This window comes from Triturus cristatus, chromosome 10 (genome assembly GCF_964204655.1).
Source record: "Triturus cristatus chromosome 10, aTriCri1.1, whole genome shotgun sequence".
Classification (NCBI taxonomy): domain Eukaryota; kingdom Metazoa; phylum Chordata; class Amphibia; order Caudata; family Salamandridae; genus Triturus; species Triturus cristatus.
The window spans coordinates 1,004,242,510-1,004,263,743 of record NC_140593.1 but is presented as its reverse complement, the minus strand read 5'-3'; the positions used below and the strand labels follow the sequence as shown (position 1 = coordinate 1,004,263,743).

Here is a 21,234-nt window from a genome sequence, read left to right as displayed (position 1 = left end):
GCCCCTATTCCCTGGCTGAGCGCTGAACCATAGCGCTCAGACCAATCACGCTGCATTGCAGCGTTATGATTGGCTCAGGGGAGCCTGGGTGCTTACCAATCACAGCGCTGCATTGCAGCGTTGTGATTTGCTGTGAGGAGCCTGTGTGCTTCCTTGTCCCGGAAGAGACTCCCTAGACAAGGGAGAGGCGTGACGATGAAGAAATGGTGACAAGATCAGGTACGTGATTTTTTGGGGGATTCAAAACAGCCCGCCACCCCCGTACCTTGCTTGCCCCCACTGCAGATCAATGCAATACATTAGCTGTATTCTTAATAGACTTTCAATGGAACGAGATAGTTAAATACATCTGACAACGCTGAAAACAAAATAAATTTACAAATCTTCTTCCACACTGTTCATAGCAGGGATTCTACCAACTACTTTTGTCACACCTACTTCGCTTAAAGCCACAGAGTCACAACATTGCTAACCTCTGTATTCCCTAGCCACTCCTCTCAGTCACAATCACTCAATGTGACATTCAAGAAGAAATCTTTGTAACGAGGTACAATAGTACTCGAAGAAGTGTAGCCCACCAACCAGGAAGGATGCTTAGACCTTTTTATTTATTTCACATACTTGGGAGGGACCTTCTTCTTCTCCTATCAAAACTATGCTCTTGATTTAGAGTTTGGTGACTTGCAGTGGTGGCTGGTGAAGTTTGAGAGTGGTGCGGCTGGGGTTGGAAAGGTAGGAGTTCACATTAGGGTAGCTCTGGATTTTTTGCAAGGCCGATCGCGATTCCCTGCGCAAATTTTGTTTTAAAACTTAAATAACGTATTTTCAAGAACAATTGTTTTAAATAAAAGGAGAAAAAAACAATAGCTGTTTTTAACTTCAATGGTTCCCAGCTTAATGGAAATCATTCATTTGGCAGATTTTTGTATTGCAGCAATACATAAAGGAAATTAGCAAGGAATTGAGCACAACAATTTTTGTGGTGAGCATAAGCAGAAAAATCTCAGGTGAAATGAAAGCCTTTCAAGAGACAATATTTAATTAGGTGGCTATTCAAAGAATATAGCATGTTACAACGCATGCTATTACATCGCGTACTATTACAACGCGGTCGTTACAACGACTGCGTTGTTTGTATACAATACCTTTACATCGCAAGTCATTACAACAACTTGCTGTAGGGGGTACGCTGGACTTAAGAATAGCAATATTTACTATTTATAAAAAGTGAAAGTGAAAAAAGTGACAAAAGTGAGTGGTAAAAAATGTTTAAACCACGTGTATACGCATTTTCAGGTACACGCGCCAAGGTGTGCTATATATGCCTTGTGGACTAACCGTAATTTGGGTCCACAACTGTGTATGTACCTGTAAAAGAAAGCAAGAGAATGCAACACAGTACAACATTTAACACATAAAATATGCAACCAGGAATACATTGTATGCCACATCCTTGACTCATTTCATATATCGTTGTAGTGGTTGCTAAAGCACTCAGTTTCAGATAAACGTGTAGCGCCATTCGTACACATATCATGCACAGAAATATAGTAAGTGAAGTCACATGCATGTGATAGGGTAATCAAGGCGCTGAGTAATAATTTTATCGAAAAAGTGCTAGACTGCGTGAAGGGTGAGGAGCAGAAAAAACACGCGGACTGTCAATTAACTGTGTGATAGTCACCTTTAGCGGCGGTCAAAGTAACCTCGTGGAGCCGGTTGAGACGCACCGTGCAAATTTAGCGTTATCACTATTATTTGGTGATAGTCAGGGTCCGTGGGATTTGTTTAGACTGATGGTTGTATTGCCCTTATTAAAGACAGTAATAATAATATTTCCGTAATTTACGAAAATTCAATATTGATCTGGTCCCGGGTGTGGTGAGCCCCTATTGTCACACACTAAAGAGGAGTAGAGAAAATATCATTAGTACCGATCCATGTTGCTGGTAAATTGTTGTGAAGGAATGCAGGGATTGCGAAGAAAGGGGTTGACACATTAATGCTAGTTACGAATATATTGTCAAGATTTTACTTCGTCAAAGTGCTCGCCCGCATTGCCACCTACTCCGGTCTCCTCAGGAGCAGGATGTTTCCCGTGACGGCAACTGGAGCTGTTATTTAAATTGTAATGCCGCGGGAAAGGATTCCTGGTGTCTGACATTCTCACCCTGTATTTTTTTGCAGCTTTTATAGTGGCCAAACTCGACCGAAGGTACTGGTGCACTTTACATGAGCACCAGTTGCACAGGACAAGGAACATTCATTTTCTATAAGCACGGGGAGAATACGTTATTTGCCCAGATTGACAGAATGTTGAGCCGACACCAGGACTCGATCCTAGTTCCCCACTCACACATCAGCTGCTCTGACAATCATATCCTCTCCCGTAAAAAAAACATGCCAGTGATAACATCTGTCACAAACACACCTTACTGGATAATTTTGTTTACAAGTACAACTAACCACTTAAAATATCACCCCATAAAAAACCACACTCCAATTGTAAATACGTTCCTCTCTGTATTTACAAATTACATTCATGCAATAAAAAATGCAATAAAAATCCCTCCCTCCCAAGCTTAGAAACAAAATATGAAAACATATAAAATATGAATACAATCCATGTATGCATTTTATTGAGACCATAATACAGCAGTGAAGGTTGCTTGAATTGCTTACTTACTTCCATCAAAGAGGCCGGGCCCGATCGAGTCACTTACTCATTTCCCCATTGTTAGGTCTCGCCTATGCGGCGCGCATGCGCAATATAGGAAAGAGCCCTTTAGTAATCCGCACAGCTTTCCCATCAAAAACGTGCACGCGTTGCATTGCTTCCAATGGCAACGTGTGCACATCTGGCGATTCACTTGCGGGAGCGAGCAGCTGGTGCCATATGTTATCAATTTTCGCGCCTTACTGCTCGCTCCCGCAAGGGAATTGCACAGGCCCCCTCCTCTCTCCCCTCTCCCTGTTGCCGCGCGCGCTTGTTTGTTGTGGTGCTCACACTCCCAAGAGCTTTCGGCTTTATTTCACAAAGGCTAAATGCGTTAAAGCTTCCTTCTGAGTGCATGTGTGATGTTCTGATGGCGGTAGGTGTGTGAATCTGTAACCTTAACTTCTCGAGTTACTTGCAGAAGTGTCTGAGTTGGCATTGTTGTGTTGGCAGATTGTGTTGCGATCTGTGCTGTATTGTATGCTCTCAATTCTTTGGTTAAGTTGTGTATGTGCTGCCTAGTCCATTTCAGTATCTGTTATGTTTCTATTTTGTACACGTGAAAACTGATATTTTTAAAGACATTTGGTCAGCGCAGACAGTAATCGTATTATTCCTTTCTCAATCACTTAAAAACCCGCTGGTTTATTTGAAGGACCAGGCGAGCAAAGCGTGAGTGTGCTCATCCCTGCTTACTCTCGCAGCGTGAGCACAGGAGATTTTTGTTTTTATTGTTTGTGCCTTTGCAGTGCTTAACACCCGACGATGGCTGTTTTAATTTGGTTACTGGAAATGAGGAATGCATTCGCACTTTGGCCTCCGTGTAATCGCCAGGATCAGTTTGCCTGTGTCACGATGTTGCATCTAGTCTCCACTGCCTTTGAATTTCCTCCCTTTGCCTAACGTGTGCAGCAGGAGTGGAGGTTGATGTTCAAGTGCCATGCGGTGGGTGGTGCATGTGAAATGATGTGCTCGGTGCCGTGACATCTGGCGGTGTCGAGTTTCCCAGGTTCTGATGCGCAGCTTCAAAGGGCCTGAGCGAGCGCCCCGCCTTTGTGTGCCGGACCTCCTGGGAGCCTGGACCGGCCCCGTCGTTAGCGCGTGTCTCCTCAGCGCAGAGCGCCACGTCTGGACAGCGGCAGGGCTGTGAGTATGACTCCCCTTTTACTCGTGGTGTTTGTCCGTGCACCGGGGTGTCTCGAACGGAACATGAATGTTCGTTCTCGGGTGGAGTGATGGAAGCGGGAAGATAGTTGTGTTTGGATTTTCAAAGCTCCCCCCAGGCCAGTGCACTGTTCTTCCAGCCGCGCCGCTCTGCTTTAATTGAAGGGTCTGGCTTTGCTCCACTGGTTCGAGATGCTTTGATATGAGGGGCACTGCTCCCCTCTCTGTAGAGTTTGCAAGGGTGTTCGTGCATGGCGCGCTGTAATTTACTTCTGAGTGCTGCAGCTGTGTAACTGTCGTATGAGGGATATTGGGGGTCTAGGTACATGTTTTGTTTTTCTTCATTAAGTTAACCTAAGTCTGTGTGGTGTAGCGGGAACAGCGACACTCTTTATCTTTAGAGTTACAGACATTGCTTTAAATGGGAAAGAATAGCGTAGGTACTTATTTAAATGTGGCGAGTGGGAGGGGCTAGGGGCGGGGCTGAAGGCAAGACATAACAAGCATTGGCATAGCCAATAGGTCTTGACTTTGGGACCTTATAAGTTTTTAGCCTTGCAACAGTTGATGTTATTGCACCAAGGATATTGTGCTGCATAACTAAATACTTATAAGGTCCAAAAAGCGAGACCTATTGGCTATGCCAATGCTTGTTTTTCTATTCAGCTGCTGGTCCACTCACAGGATTTAGAGTTGAGAGGGATCATCTGGACTGACCGAGCAGAAGCTTCAAGTGAAGCAAGGCAAGCTCTTTAATTGCATAGGACATCTGCAGTGCGCACCTTGTCTGAAGGAGCTAGAAATGGCATCCTAAAATAACTGGAGCGCGGGAAGCAGACACCTCGAGTCTGCGAAGTTTGTCTTCAAAATTCATGAAGACAAACTGTGCAGACTCAATTTCTGGGCTTCCCGGCTGCCTGTAGTCCTAACTCCACCCTTTCCTAACACAGGGTGGGGGTGGGGCCCACGGGTGGGGCTCACTCCACCCCACCCCACCCTGTGATGAGCTGGGAAAGAGTGGGGTGACCATGCTCTCCACGCCCTGATTGACGGGGAGCCCGAGAGAAACAGGGCTTCAGTGAAAAAAACACCTGGAGCTGATTTTATCCCCACGGCATTAGGGGGTGGAGACTGGTTTACAAGGCTATGTCTTTGCCGAGCTGATGACCTCACAGGCCTCAGGGATGTGAGAGCGTCAGCGCGGCAAATACTCCAGACTTTGGGCACGCCCAGGGGCAACATTTTAAGGAATGCTTGCTTCTGTCAGGGAAGCAAGCACTGTGAGTGAGTGGCATGGTACATCAGCCCCTCAGCCAGCATGCACATTTTTTATATAAAAAAAACAGTTATGTGTAAACAAATAGGTCCGGCCCTTGGGATCAAGGTAAAGGGGGCGGCGCCCCTACGTCCTCGAGTAGAAACTGCCGCTGGCGATTTGGATACTCTATCCACAAAAATAACTGGTATACCGTCCACAGTATTAAAAGTGCATTATATCCTACGGCATTTGTAATACAATCGATGGAATATCCATCTCTTCTCTTTGTGTACCTCTTTCATAATTTGCCTAGCTCTCTCTCTCTCTCTCTCTCTGGCTTTGCACGCTCTCCCTCCCTCTTTTCTCGCTGGCATGCGTGTGCATTCATTTCCTTGATGCCACTCACCAGGCACAAGCACGCAAAGAGCTTTCACATCTGTAGAACAACTATATTTAAATCTAGCATTTAATGATGCACATTTTTAATTATAATTTGTTGGCTTCTAATTCGAAGTGTTTAAATCTCGGAGATTGGACGGGAGCATCAGAGACTCAGAATCTGTTGCTATGAGATTTGCCTCAGAACCAACTCTGATGCCACTCGCTTCAAAACTGATTCCGCACAGCGAAGTAACGAGGCTCTACTGCTGGCCTCCAACATTGTTATTCAAAATTCACCTCGGTATAAATAAATAAAGACATTTCCAAGGCGGCTGGCCCAGCGGCACAGAATTAATATGAATTAACAGGATTAACATGAATTTATGCCAGGGGAGTGGAATTGTGACCAAAAGAGGAATGACCTACAGGGAAATGTGGCCTGTCACTCTCTAGCCTACCCCGAATGGGATTTCTTGTTCAAGGGCCTGTCTGGAAATAGCACCCCCCCCCCCCCCCCTGAATCCCAGTACATCTCTGAGTTTTCTCTCAAGTGGCCACGAACAATGGGCCGGAGGCCGAGAGTTTGATAATGGGCTTGTTAACATATGAATAGTTTTTTTGAGTAATGTAAGTGATAATTCAAGTCTTATATTTATAGATCTTTAGTGATAGACACTTGTTTCAAAAGTGTTAATCGTTACAGACAATAACATCCCTAAGTACTACAGTGTTTCATTTCTCGTAAGAACTAACAAACAACGATAGCAGCATGTATATTAACGAGTCAGCTAAATGATGCATGTTTGTTAAAATATCCACTCTCTAAACTAGGCTGTATTGTTGCCACCCTTCGACCTTAGTTTGATTCCATTCCTCCGAGAAACTTTGACGTCTCTATGAGTTTGCAATGGAGTTCTCTTTCGAGCTCTCCCAAAAACTGCCATCAACAGGTGGCTCGACTGTGAAAGTATATTCTAACCTGTACGCCTGGAAAAACATAGGACATGCTCCTACACCCTCAACTAAAGTGACATTGCTCACTTTTACCTCCCAGCAGCTAGCCAAAATCCAACCAACTTTGAACCAACATATTATTTTCGACAGAATGACAATCTACCTATAACCTACAGCACAGGTTTCTGCTACACAGCAACCACCCTGTGGCCATCCAACGTACACATATTCATACTTCAAGCAGCAACATTTTCCAACCACCCTACATCAACCCTACTCTTCTCAAGAACTACACATCCACGCTTTGAATGACAACATCCTTGCCTGCCAACTTACACCCACTCAACATCCACCCAAAGTCCAACCAACATCAACTTGTCACCCACACCGGGAAACAATAATCAGCATTTATGATATGATATGTGTACTTGAACCTTGACTTCCGCTCAGACTATACCTCCCTAATTCGTTCCCTTCAACCTGTACAAACTCAACAACACCAGTGTTTCTAAAATTCAAAATCTTACCTTTCTAAAGCTAACTCCAAGCATAAACTAATACCTATCTGCAACCAGCCAACCTACTCAATTTAATGCCTTCTACCTCATTGTATAAATTGAACTTTCCTACGTCTCACTCTAAACCCTCCGCCTTACCTCTTAGGAGTCAACTCACTTTTCTTTCCTTCAATAACGCCACAACACACCTCCACAACCCAGTTCTACAATCTCAACCTGGACAAAATTCATGAATAAATATAGGCCCGCCCGATTACTCCCAATGGTCACCTAAACACTGGTACATTTTTATTTTTGTATCATGCAAACCTTATCTGTGTGTGACAACCAACAACCCAATAAAACTATACCGATGTCTAATGTGTGCTTGGCACAAGCCAAAATGGGATATAACAGAATGTAATTTAATATAACATGAAGCAAGACAATTCAATGCGTATTTCCATTCATCCTTTGGTCCTGTGCCCCTAACATCAAGCCTTAAGTTCAAGTCTGCATACAGCACTCAGAATACATGTATCCCATGTAACAATACTTAAATTCACTATATGTACTTTGGGTTATCATAACTTATTTAAATTCCCAATCATTACTGTAACAAGCACTGGCATTGAGTAATCTCCTTTGTTCGAATAGCTCATTCTTGCTTAACTGTGCTCTATAACTATAGATGCCTATGAATTGTTCAATAAAATGCAAGAGAGTTTAAACACTATTTTTGTTCCCATCACACTATGGAAGCACTCCTCGTTTTGATGCCTTCTGTTGGACTAACTGAAAATAAACTGCAACTATTGCTCATGGCATTATTTTTCAGACTTGCACAGACCGACACACATGGCAGTTATACAATATTCAGAATACAAAGCTGCCTTGAATAATATTTTCTTACCCAGGGGCAAAACATATACATATCCTGCATGCAATCCACAAACTAATCTGAGTACCTGAACTATGAATGGCATTTTGTAATAGAGAACGCAGTTTAATCACTAGAATAAATCTAATTAAGGTTGTGTTATCCGGCACCAGGGCATAGCTATTAATAGCGCAGCATGTGCAGTGGAACATAAGAATGGTGGTGCTTTTGGCCCATTACATTCCACCTACAGTTATTTTGTACTAGCAAACTAGGGGATGTGGCAGTCAATTTTCTTTGTTTGTATTAGCCCCCAGGGCACTCTCGCTACGCCTATTATCGGACAAGTGTTTTGTTGATGGATTTGGAGAATGCCACACAATTACTGTAATTTAAAATAAACATCCTTATTTTGTGTAAATGATATATTTAGTCCATTAAAAGCTGCTTTGCCATTTTTGTTCAGAGGGTGCATATTTTCTGTTGAAAGCTGTTTTTTCTTTATTGGTCACTAAGTAACCACCAATGTTATGTCCTTATACTTATTACATGCCAAATACCATTCACAGTTGTGCTTTGCAGATTCCTTATTGATCTGCGAGTACAAGTGTAAGATTGAAGTTTTCTGTGTATAATAAAATAATATCAAATGCAGATTTGTTTTATGATATTATTAGGTTGTTTTTTCATAATGATTAATACCAAAGCTTTACCTTCTTCTAAGCCCTCATTTAATAGGTACTATTACTACCCAATTTAAAGGAACTGTGAGAAATTGGGTTGTTGGTTGACTGGCTTATGAGCCCTGGTCAAGCAGCAACCACAATCACTTACAGGGTAAACCACATAAAGTTCCCAAATTAACCTGCGCTTAATTCTAGGTAGGTTGAAACAAAAGGCAGTCAGGTTCAACTTAGGGGCAATGTGTAAAGTAGTTATGCAGCACAAAACAGTAATGTAAAAAAACAACACAAGAAAAACCCTAAATTCGAAAGTTAAGGCTGACCGCGATGGGGTGCGGTTAGGATACAAGAAGTGTTTTGGGTCCGGTCAGCACTTACCTTCGGACTAAAAAATATGTTGAAATAAAAATGTCTTAGAGGGTAGAAGTTCAGTAGGACAAGGCTGTAAGAGTGTCCGAGGAGGGTGCGTCAGTGTCAGATGGCCATGGCGTGAAGCCGCGGTGAATATGTTTACCTTCTGACTAAGTCGTCGAAATGGAAGTCGAAAATATCCAGTGGGATTAAGCAGAAGGCTGTAGCCGAAGACAATTCCAAGAGGCCAGATCCCCTTCTAGCAAAGTGCCTCTGAAGCAGATGTGCAGCTGAGAAGAAGAGCGTAGCAGGAGAAAAAGTCAATCCGACCACAGATGTACCTCAGACGGATAGGCGAGCAGGTTGGTCCCGGTCTTCTCCTGGTTAACAGAGTACTTTTTGGCCAAATTTTATTTAAGTCCTCAGTTTTGGAAATTGGCCATCTGGGCACATGTGGCACCAAGATCATGGGTCCAGGAGTGGACGGAGACCACTTGGGGGTTCAGGACTCACTCAGGCTTGGTCCATGTGCATTTACAATGGTGGGAGTATATTATGTCCCTGTGATTCTGAACTGGAGCCCAGCAAACTAGTTTTGGAGTCACTTCTGATAGTCCTGGCATAAGATGTAGAGGCAGGGCTAAGCAGCGGGGCTCGGCTCTGAGGGTTCAAGGCAGGCTCCAGGCAGCAAAGCAGTCCTTCCAGGTACAACAACAGTCTGGCAGAGAGCACAGCAGGTCACAGCAGCAGGCAGTACTCTAAGAGTCCTTCCACAGGTCCAGTAGTGAACTGAAGAATGAGTCAGAAAATCCTATTTTTAAATCCTGGTGCCCTTGTCCTGGAAGGTGGGAGAAGCTTCTAGAAAGGTTCTTTGAAGTTCTTGAAATTTCCTGAATCTCCTGCCATGGCTCCAAGCTGGCTGCCGTGACAATACAGGGTTGTTTGGCCTACTGTGAGGAGAAAGGACACAGCCTACTCAGTTGCAAGTGGGACTGTGCTCAACTTGGCCTCCCCATCCTGCCAGTTGATGGCCCATTGAGGCTCAGCTAATCCCACTATTTTGCGACCGGAAGGAATTAACAATGTCTACAGTCAGCTACATCCCGTCATGTGACCCAAGACAGGCTGCAGGCACAAAGGGTAGGAGAATGGCAACTTTCTAAAACTGGAATTTTCAGAATTGTAATGGAAATTCAGACTTTACCATTATAGAGGGTTTAGTTTAAATAATTGTTATTAGTTTCATTAAATAGACCTTTGTGCAATAATGACAGGCATATAATACAGATCATAAATGATGTGCTCTACATATACAGTAATTTGCTTTAAAAAGGTACAGGGATAATTACAATAAATAGATTCAAATATAGGTTAAAAAGGAGAAATACCCAGATAACTATAATTTACAGATAAAAAGTGATATCAATATATTGCATATGACATGCATCCACAACATTCAAGCATATTCCATTCAAGCATATTCTAACTACTGTATAGTTCAACTCCGTCTCGTCCTCCTGCTTCCAAACCCCCCGCCTCCTATGGAAGACCTTCAAATGGATCCCTCTCGAACACAGAAAGACCGTCACTCACTCCCTGGTCACCAGCAGGCTCGACTACGGCAACGCACTCTATGCCGTAATAAACAAAAACCTCACCCGCAAGCTACAGAACATCCAAAACGCCGCCGCAAGACTGGTCCTCAACCTGCCAAGACACTGCCACATCTCCCAGCACCTGTGCACACTCCACTGGCTCCCCATCGAAGCTAGGGTCACCTTCAAGATGCTAACCCACGCTCACAAGGCCCTCCACGACACCGGACCAGCATACCTGAATAGCCGACTCAAATTCCACGCACCCCAAAGGACCCTACGATCAGCCCAGCTCTCCTACGCCGTGGTCCCCCGCGCCAGAAAGACCAGATCGGGAGGCCGCTCCTTCTCCTTCCGCACGGCCAGAGCCTGGAACGACCTTCCGCTCCACCTCAGACAGACAACATCGCTCCCCATCTTCGCAAGAAACCGCAAAACCTGGCTCTTCGACAGACCCCCTCCTTGATGGACTGGATCCTGGGATACGTTTTAGAATGCTACTTAGGTGGGTGACACAAAAAGTGCTGCAGACCCACTGGTAGCATTTAATTGACATGCCCTGGGTATATGGCATTCGACTTTACAAGGGACTTACAAGTAATCAAAATGTGCCAGTTAGGTTTAGGCCAATCAGACCATGTTTAGGGGTGTGATCATAAGCACATTAGCACTGGTTAGCATTGGGAAAGTGCACAGAGTACTATGGCCACCAGAAGCAAAAAGAATCTATCAATAATTGGGAGGCACGTAGGCAAAACATTTTGGGGAAACCCACCAAAAGGCTGACAAGTCTAACAGGCACCTAATTAATCCACTTCGGGGGAGTGAAAAGTTGCATTTGCCCTCCTGGAAATCAAGCACATCATATCACATATTTATCAGCAACAAGAGCCTAACTCCCTACGTGAAACTTCAAAACGTAATACATTATGTCATATTTGTCTTTACCTTTCATTTTTTCATATTCTCCTTAGTTAGGGATATCCATTTATTGGCACATCTCAGCATAGCCTAAAATATTATTTACTATGCAAGCCACCAAATATTCTTTAACAATGCACCATCATCCATGCTACCTGCAACATGTTAGAAATGTTTTATCGCTGCTCGTAAATAAATAAAAAAGATAGTCCAAAGAAAGCTATCAAAAACTGGAGAATTTGGATTGACCAACAACATGACATGTTTAAATATTTCTACTGAATGAATCCCTCTAATGCCCTCATTTAGATCTCCTCTGAAAATCAAGGGGCACTACTCCGTCACAGTAATAATATTAATGCCTCCAGATTGAAGCTCTTATTATGACTAAGGGGTTAAATCGTGCTGACGGCGTAAAGAGAGGTTTGTGCAGGGGTCAGAATTCGGAGTAGTGTTATAATCCTTGAACTCCCTCAATTTCCTCCTGACAGAGTTCATCAGGTAAAACCTGCCAATATTTGTTGAGGGAAAAGACCCAGCGAAAAAACCAATGAGTGCGGCTTTTGGTGTGAAAAAGATCATTTGAAGGCCAAAACTAAAACAATAGGTATTTCTTCACATGGTAAATACCTCATCCCAGTCTATTGGTATTTACCAGAGGTGGAGCCCAATGCCATGGCACCGCTCCCATAATCAGGGTCTTATAGTTTAACAGAAATAATAAGGAAAAACATATGATAACTATATATTTGCATGTTTGCATTGTGTTGGTGGTAATGGTGCCTGGTTTTGCTGTGCCGTGTTGTAGTAACATCTGATCTACTGCATCACTCATACAACTTCATCTAAATGGAGGGTCTGGATACCTTCCCAGTAAAACACATTCCAGCAGCACTCTATACAATGGTGCAGGTGTTAACCTGTGGTGAAGGTTTGCCAGTTTGTCAGTTTATTTTCCATGCTATTATTTGATGAGCTATTCACTGACAGGTTCATTCTCCATGCCTCGCCCTCCCTGACAAGCAGATCCATTAGAGGGCATTGCAAATGGATTATTACAATCAAGGACAGGGCTTTAAGGGGCCCGGGTCCTGCCAGTGCTGAGCACTGGCAGTTCTAAAAAGCAGCTGCTCGGACTGGTCTCTATCGGGCTCTCTATTTTTGCCCTCATTCAAAAAATCTTAACTCTGCAGCAGTGCCACTCTTCACTGCCTTTGATGTGACTTCAAAGAGACTCCTTATAGTTCTTTCACAGCCTCATCATTTCAGAACTGAAGCATTTTCAGTATTCTATACAACAAAGCCATAGTTGTTGCTTATTTAACTTACACAACTAACAACCATTGGCAAAGTCAATCGCCCTGGCTTGTTGTAGGTGTAATGTTAGTTGTTGTAGTCAGTGCTTAATTTGTGCCGGTGCTTTCCGGTGCTTAGCACCGGCACATATTTATCAGGGCCGGGTCTACAAAACACAAGATATCTGCAACTGTGCACGACATAAATTACCTCACTGACTCGGCGCATCACATACCGATCCAGACCATCTGACTCGTAATTTATTTACTGCCTGCATAAATCAATCCAATATGCTGATCAGATTCTATGGATTTAGTCGTGATGGTCACGATGCGCATTTTGAATGTGTTTTCTTTAATTAGGGGGCAGCCGTTGCCGGTGGGCGGGACTCAGATTTGGCAGGAGGCTGGATTTGATTCTGCTTTGGTAGAGCTCCGCGGTGGCACTGTGCGTAGAATGTTTTCAAAATGCCCCGCCCCGGAACACCCACACGTACGCACCCGGCCACGAGTCATCAGCATTTGAGGTGGTAGCCTGTCCCCGACGACGTCGTAGTGCAGGCAGTAACAGCAGACTCGTCTAGGCCGCCTTTCGAATTTAAAGGCGGGCCGGTGTCCATCCTCCCACCACCACCATAGCAGTAACCGTAAGTAACAGCCATACTATTATATGCCACTCTGGGTGGGTGTTGCTGACGAGCGGTCTAGCGCTCCGGCTGAGTGGAGGGACGCCTATTTAAGGCGACCTGCCCTGTGGACTGCCCTGAGAAGGTACTCGCGCTTTGCATCGCGCTATGCGCCTCAATACCGCGCTATCATTTTTAAAGCTACCCTTATAACTATTTGTGTTTTTCTTAGTTGTATTTTGCCCTGATTTTAATAGGATTTATTGTAACCCCCTCACCTGCACTCTAATCGGTTCCTTCACCGCTGTTTGGCGGGTCCGGTCTCTGGGGTGGGATTGGCTTTGGGCGCCATCTTGGAGTGGTGGTCACTTTGGGCGCCATCTTGGAGTGGTGGTCACTTTGGGCGCCATCTTGTAGTGGTGGTCACTCTGGGTGGGTGTTGCTGACGAGCGGTCTAGCGCTCCGGCTGAGTGGAGGGACGCCTATTTAAGGCGACCTGCCCTGTGGACTGCCCTGAGAAGGTACTCGCGCTTTGCATCGCGCTATCCGCCTCAATACCGCGCTATCATTTTTAAAGCTACCCTTATAACTATTTGTGTTTTTCTTAGTTGTATTTTGCCCTGATTTTAATAGGATTTATTGTAACCTCCTCACCTGCACTCTAATCGGTTCCTTCACCGCTGTTTGGCGGGTCCGGTCTCTGGGGTGGGATTGGCTTTGGGCGCCATCTTGGAGTGGTGGTCACTTTGGGCGCCATCTTGGAGTGGTGGTCACTTTGGGCGCCATCTTGGAGTGGTGGTCACTCTGGGTGGGTGTTGCTGACGAGCGGTCTAGCGCTCCGGCTGAGTGGAGGGACGCCTATTTAAAGCTCCCTCCAACGCGCAGCGGTTACGCGCAGGGGGCGTGCCTTCGCTGTGCCGGAGTCGTGCCAGAGTCCTGCCCGTCTGTGCCCGTCTGCGCCCGTCTGCGCCCGTCTGCGCCCGTCTGCACCCGTCTGCGCCCGTCTGCGCCCGTCCGCGCTAAGGAAGCGCGGCTCGCGGCAGAACTCTGGACCTGGCCATCATGACTATACGTTTGAGAACTTATAGTAGGGCCGATCTACTGGCCCTTCGGGACCGATGTACACGCTGCGAGTTTTCGCCTGTAGTCCCGCTGTGTTGCCCATATCATTGTAGGTGTGGTGCTTGGTCATTGGAACCCCCCTCTCTTATACGCTCCTTGGGGCCTGTTATAAAGAGGATAGGACAACGGAGCTTGAGTATCTGGAGCTTAAACGTCAGATCTGTGGTAAAGCACCATCAGGAGGTTTACGACCTTCTTATTGATGGTTCGCCGGATGTGCTTTTTCTGACGGAAACGTGGCTTCAGGACTCTGACTCCTCGATAATTAACCTAGCCTTTCCCCCAGAGTATGCTATTTTCACTTTAAATCGGACGACTAGAGGTGGAGGTATTGCGATGGCCACCAAACGGTGTTATCCCTGCGAGTGGAAAGCCGCTGAACTTCTGGGGTGTGAGGGTGCCCTATTTAAAATAGCGTTTAGTCACCAGTTTACCTTCTCTGTGCTATTAATTTACCGGCCTCCGGGCTGTGACTCTGTTTTTAGGGCTGCTCTTCCTGAGTATATTAGCATAAAGGCACTAGGATGCGCAAATTTTAATGTTGTGGGAGATCTTAATCTCCATTTGGACTGCCCTTCTTTACCCTCTATTAGGAGCTTTCTGGCGGATCTTGAGGCTTTACAGCTCTCGCAGATGATTACTTTCCCCACACATAAAGGTGGTCATATTCTTGACCCGTTCTTCACAAATCTAGAAGGACTCAGAGTTCTTGGTTCCTCCCAGTTGGTCTGGACAGACCACATGCTGGTGAAAACGGCATGCTCTTTGTCTGACTCTCCTTTTCTATCTCAGGATAGACTTGTTCTTAAACGACACTGGAACAAATTAAGACTGGAGGATTTTTACCATCAGCTCGAGAAGGTTCCTTTAGGTCCGCTCACCGAGGTTGATTGTGGATACGACTCCTTCTGTGAGTGGATATCTGGTGCCCTCGATTCTCTGATTCCTATGTGTTGGTCCAAGTGTCACCGGAAGGAGCCGAGCCCTTGGTATGACACTTCCTTGGCATCTCTTAAGAGGGACGGTAGACAGGCCGAAAGATTATGGAGGAAGTCGTACGACCCAGATCTGAAAATATGTTATCTGGCCAAGGTCAAGATTTATCACAGGGCAGTGTGTCAAACTCGCGCTTCCTTTTATGCTCAACAGTTTCAGAACTCTGCCAATCCATCGAAACTTATTTTTAAAGTATTAAAGGACTTGATGGCGAAGAGAGCAACTGCAGTGGAAATATGCTCGGACTCACATTGTGAGGGTTTGGCCTCTTTCTTCCTTGAAAAAGTGCAAGCCATCTATCGCACTTTCCTAACGGGTTCCCTGATGCTAGAGCAGGTTGGTCGCACCTTAGGTGAGGGGGAATGTCTTTCCATCTTACCCCCCTTATCTTTGGAGGTGTTTGACTTTCTTAGCGCCAAAATCAAGTCTGGATCTCCGGCAGATCCGCTGAAACCGGCCCAACTCAAGACCCTGGCACCGGTTTGCCGTACCCCGGTGCTGTCCTTGATCAACCTGTCTCTCTCTTCTGGAGTGGTTCCCGTTAGATGGAAGCAGGCAGTAGTCACGCCAGTTCTGAAGAAGGCGACCCTTAAACCTGAAAGCTACTGCCCTATCTCCCTTCTCCCTTGGGCCACGAAAATAGCGGAGGCCCATGTGAATGCCACTCTTACAGACCATCTTGGTAGGCTTAACATTCTCGACCCTACCCAGAACGGGTTCCGTGCGGGTCACAGCACGGAGACGGCCCTTCTCTCGATGGTCGAGCATCTGCGTTCCGTGCTGGATTCCGGTCGGACGGCGGCTCTACTGTTATTAGATCTTAGTGCCGCTTTCGACACGGTCTCGCACGGGATTCTGATTCGGCGTCTTGAGGAGGTGGGCGTTTCTGGCTCCGCCTTGCACTGGTTTCGTTCCTTCCTTACGGATAGGTCATTCCAGGTGGCGATCCCGCCCGGTAAGTCGTCATCCTACCCGCTAGACCAGGGAGTCCCACAGGGGTCTTCACTGAGTCCCACCCTTTTCAATCTGTATGTGAGACCGTTGGCTGCGGTCGTCAAGCGGTGGGGCCTAACCATGGTATCTTACGCAGATGACACGCAGCTGGCGGTCACACTGAGTGGGGACTCAGACCTGGAGGCTACCAGGTTCTGTGATGGTCTGCGGGAAGTGGCTAACTGGATGAATTCCAACTGTCTCCAGTTAAACACCAAGAAGACGGAGATTATGGTGGTTGGTAAACAGGTGGCTTTGTGGGATGACAAATGGTGGCCTCCGGAGTTGGGTGTGACTCCCCTCCCAGCGGCAGAGATAAAAAACTTGGGGGTGTGGCTTGATCCTTCTCTGAGTTTCATCTGTCATACCAAGAAGGTGGCGGCTTCTTGCTATGGCATCATCAGAGGACTTCGACCCATCCTCAAATTCTTTGATGCACCCACAAGACAGCTGGTGGTCCAAGCATCAGTGCTGTCCAGGCTGGACTATGCCAGCTCCCTACTGGCGGGGATAAACCAGTCAGAATATCTGCGGCTCCAGCGGGTTCAAAACGCTGCGGCCCGACTGGTGACAGGTCTGCCTAGGCGATGCTCGGTGTCCAATACTCTGCGCTCTCTCCACTGGCTCCCTGTGCAGCAGAGGATTAGATTTAAGGTTCTCTGCTTTGCCTTTAAAATCCTAAAGGGTACTCCCCCACAAATCTTGGAGAAATTGCTGATCCCCTATGTCCCCTCTCGCACTCTTAGATCGCTAGGCCAGAACTTAGCAGTGGTCCCGCGTTTTAAGTTGAGCAGAATTGGTGGCCGCTCCTTTCGAGTCCTGGCAGCGAGTTGGTGGAATTCTCTTCCTCCACAAATCCGGGCCATCGATGAGCTCCTTCAGTTTAGACGGGCTATCAAGACCTTTTTATTTGTTTAGCTTATCTGTTGTGTCTCGTCTCCTTTTGTCCGCTTTTAGTGCTGTGTTGTGTTCACCTTCTCAAAGCGCCAGGACGCCCCTTTGCTGGGGCAGCTGTGCGCGGTACAAATAAAAATAACATAACATAACATAACATAACATTACCAACGCTGCTTTTTTTTTTTGTGGGTTGTGGACGACATGACGTGACGGCTCCCGGCATTGGAGTGGTAGCTCTGGCTCCCGCTCGGCTCCAAATTAAATCTGGGGTTAAGGAAGTAAAAGCCCAGGCGGCCCTGCAGTGCACCGCCCCCCTGCCCTCCTTCTTGCAGCCTTCTCGGTGGTTCACGCACTTCACAGTTCACTTCATACGCATGAAGTCAGTGACATGTGAACCTGAACCACCGAGTCCACGGCCTGTCCTGAGCAGTCATGCCTCCGGCGCCAGGCACGGGGCACCTGACCTCTACAATGCCACTGGCAGGACCGGGCCAGGAGGAGAAGGCTGGAAGAAGGGGAGGGGCCGTGCAGGGCCTTTAACATTACTTTAACCCTGATTTTAGCAGCGCGGCTGCGGGGCCTAGTCGCCAACTGTGCCATTAAGGGCATTGTAGATTAGGAGGAAAAGTGAAAAGTTCTGCATCGACATTTTATAGCAGCAACGTACAGATGGTCACAGTGGCGATAATTATTTTCTTTAGAAAACAGCTTCTATTACCACAATGAGTGAGATTCAGGGAACCAGTATTAATTTGGGCCGGTGCACTTCACAGTTCACTTCATATGCATGAAGTGAACTGTAAAGTGAACCACCGAGTGACGAGTCCAAGGCCTGCCCTGAGCACTTATGCCTCCGGCGCCAGGCACGGGGCACCTGACCTCTACAATGCCACTGACAGGACCGGGCCAGGAGGAGAAGGCTGGAACAAGGGCAGGTGCTGTGCAGGGCCTTTAACTTTAATTTAACTCGGCTGCGCGGCCTAGTCTCCAACTGTGCTATTAAGGGCATTGTACTGACTGCGTAACTGACTAGACAGAGTCCCACCACATCAGTATCAGGTGATCGATGCTTGAAGGAGCTGGGTGTTTTTCCTGATTTTGCCTACACTCCAACTTGCTGCTCCCCTGCTGAGTTGTATCAGTCCTATCTATGGTGTATTCAGTGGGTATGCTGCCACTTTCAGAGTGGACAAATGGAAAATAGGAACACTCCTCATCAAGACATGGCACATTTGCATGAGAACTCCCAGTGAGGCTGCTGTGTAGTCACTGCCTGTGCTCAACATACAGCTGCCGGCTGAGCAAAATAACATACTATGCTCAGGAGGGTAATTGATGATCTTGCTTTCTTGGTGCCTGATGGCACTTACAAATATGATTGTTGTTTCATGACTTGTATGGAAATGTTTTATCATCTATATTGATAAAGCTTCTTAAGGTATCATCAATATTGCTGTATGAATTCCAATCCTATAAAATCCTCCTAACCTGCCTTCCTGTTGATCCTGTACAGTCAAGACCTGCAAAGTGTCACCAATCATGTGTGAAACTACAGTATTGTTTCATCATGTTTCCCTGCATCACCGTACAAAGCCAAAATTGTCACAAACATATTTTACGATGCATTTTCCAAGCAGCTTTTTTGCCTCTGCATCTTCCATACTAAGTCAGTCTCAGGCCCGTCGTGACGAGTAGTCCCACATAACATTTCTTCTGTTTGGCTGAGACTCTCTCACTGTGAGACATTAGCTTGAGCACTGTTAAGTGAAAGTATTATGTGGTTGCGAATCATATTATATATGGTACTACTCATACTAGGAATATTTGCATTGTAATGCATGAAAATTAGCCCTAGAGGGAGCGCGGTTACCTGCTTTGAACACAGTTCTGTAGAAAATTATGAAGTAAGAATATTTGTTAATTTAACTGAAATAACAGTAGGGAAATAATTTTCTCCTAACTTTACCTATACAGCGTCGGACTGGGAAAGAATATAGGTCCGGTTACCAAAATAAAATAGCCCCCCCCATTAGACAATCAGAAAGCTAATTAAAAAAATTGGCCATGTTTGTAAATTTGGGCTGTTTTCAACTTGTAAAGACACACTGTATAAGGGTTTTGCATGGTATGGAAGGCTTCATGGATTTGAGCTTAATGCAGGCAATGTTTGTTTTAATATCTGGGAACTCAACAATAAAGGCCGGTCCATGATTCTGAAAAGGGCCGGGCCCATAAGTTTTAGATCAGCTTTAGACTGTCTGATGGTTCTTTATAGTAGCATGAACGTGTATGATTGACATTTCAAAAAGTATGAATAACACTTTGTGGCGAGCAAAATCAATCAATGAAGGCCAAAGAAACATAATATTCAGATCGGGTATTACATCTGACTTTTAGCAGTGCCAGTTGAGGATGTTGGTGGAGCCAATAGAGTAAGTGGGTGGAGCCAGTGGAGGAAGTGGGTGGGGCCTGTGAAAAGTAGGTGTGGCCTCCGACAAACATTTGAGCACCTGGACTTCATATTTTACAAATTAAGCACTGGTTGTAGTATATATCTGGATGCAATGACAGAAGCAGCAAAACACCAGTAGGTAAGCACTCAAGGTTCAGGGCAGATTTTTACCTTGCCTATTTTTAAGCCACGCCTTAATCACATCGGCCATGCCCCTCTGAGAGACCCCCTGGTTTTTTAATCCCTGTTAAAGTCCTGATCAAGGGCATGATGCAGCTCCCCGAATACCCGCGGTGCAGGGGACCCCTGGGGCTCTTGGTCCAAAGGGCCCCACCGACCACCTACCCCCTTCCCAGAAAGCTAGTCTTGGTGTGAGAAGGGCCTCTCCACGAACTTTGCAGAGGGTCTCCCATAGGTTTCTCTACGTGCCTAGTGACAATCCGACAGGTGACTGGACATTCATTTCAAATATATTTTATAGGTAAAACCCATGTCTAGCAATTCTCTTTAAGTAGACAGATCGCCCACTGAAGTATGCTTAATTAAGTTTGTTTATTGTCTCAGCGCCCGTAGACCCGTTCAACTGTCACTACATTTAACACAACACATTCTTATCTGACCTCACAACGCATGTATGCCCACATCTTCATGCTTATACTTGAATACTACACCATGGTTCTCTAAGAAATCTAAACATATAAAATAAAGAAAGGTGTGCGTTAGCCGACATGCAAATTCCGACATTTAGAAGCCTTGTTGTAGTGGTAAGGTTTATTTTTCACTGCTAAAGGTCGTCTTTACCTGCTGAGGGTAAAACGGTCATATTGTGGTATTGAAAATCCATTGGGTTGCTTGAAAATCCAGTCACCAACTCGTCCATCGTTAGTGTGCCCAACGGATTGTCTTTCATTTATTTCAACGTATTTGGTGGCCGATAAACAGGATGGACACCATCTCACAAGGCTCTGCAAAAGGAAAGGCATTTTTAACATTAATTGATACATTTCCTTGTATCCTGAAAAGCAGTTCTAACTACTGAATATGTTAAAATGGTTTCCTTTGTTTCTTGCACGAGTAATGTCGTTCTGCAATGAGTTTTGAGAAATACCAAGTATATAGTCCCATCATTTTATAGTTCAAAATGCTGCTTTAACAATTCAATACACTAAAACACATGTATGACACACATTCACAAGCAGACCCAAAAATATGTGTTGGTTATGTCTGTCGACTCATTGCCAGCACACCTTGCTACCACCACAACTGTCTTACCATGCCGATCAAGCTGCAGTTTCAGCCAGGATGCTTTTATACCCAAATACAGGCACCCAGGGGTTCCCCAAACCACAATTCAACACTGCTATGAAATTCAAGCAACTCTAACTCCATGATTCACTGTTTGCACTGTTATGAACCCCAATGTACCCCAATATAGGCCTAGGTATTTGCACGA

General features: G+C 45.6%; 1 protein-coding gene across 1 annotated transcript in view; it reads right to left on the bottom strand.

Annotated features, from left to right (window-relative positions):
• Positions 1 to 20,716, bottom strand: part of LOC146796415 (melanin-concentrating hormone receptor 1-like) — a 289,077-nt gene extending 268,361 nt beyond the window's left edge. The window contains exon 1 of the mRNA XM_085630205.1: positions 20,583 to 20,716. Coding sequence (XP_085486331.1) covers positions 20,583 to 20,691 — 109 coding nt within the window. The 5' untranslated portion in view covers positions 20,692 to 20,716. The remainder of the gene's footprint in view (positions 1 to 20,582) is intronic.
• Positions 20,717 to 21,234: the final 518 nt, after the last annotated feature.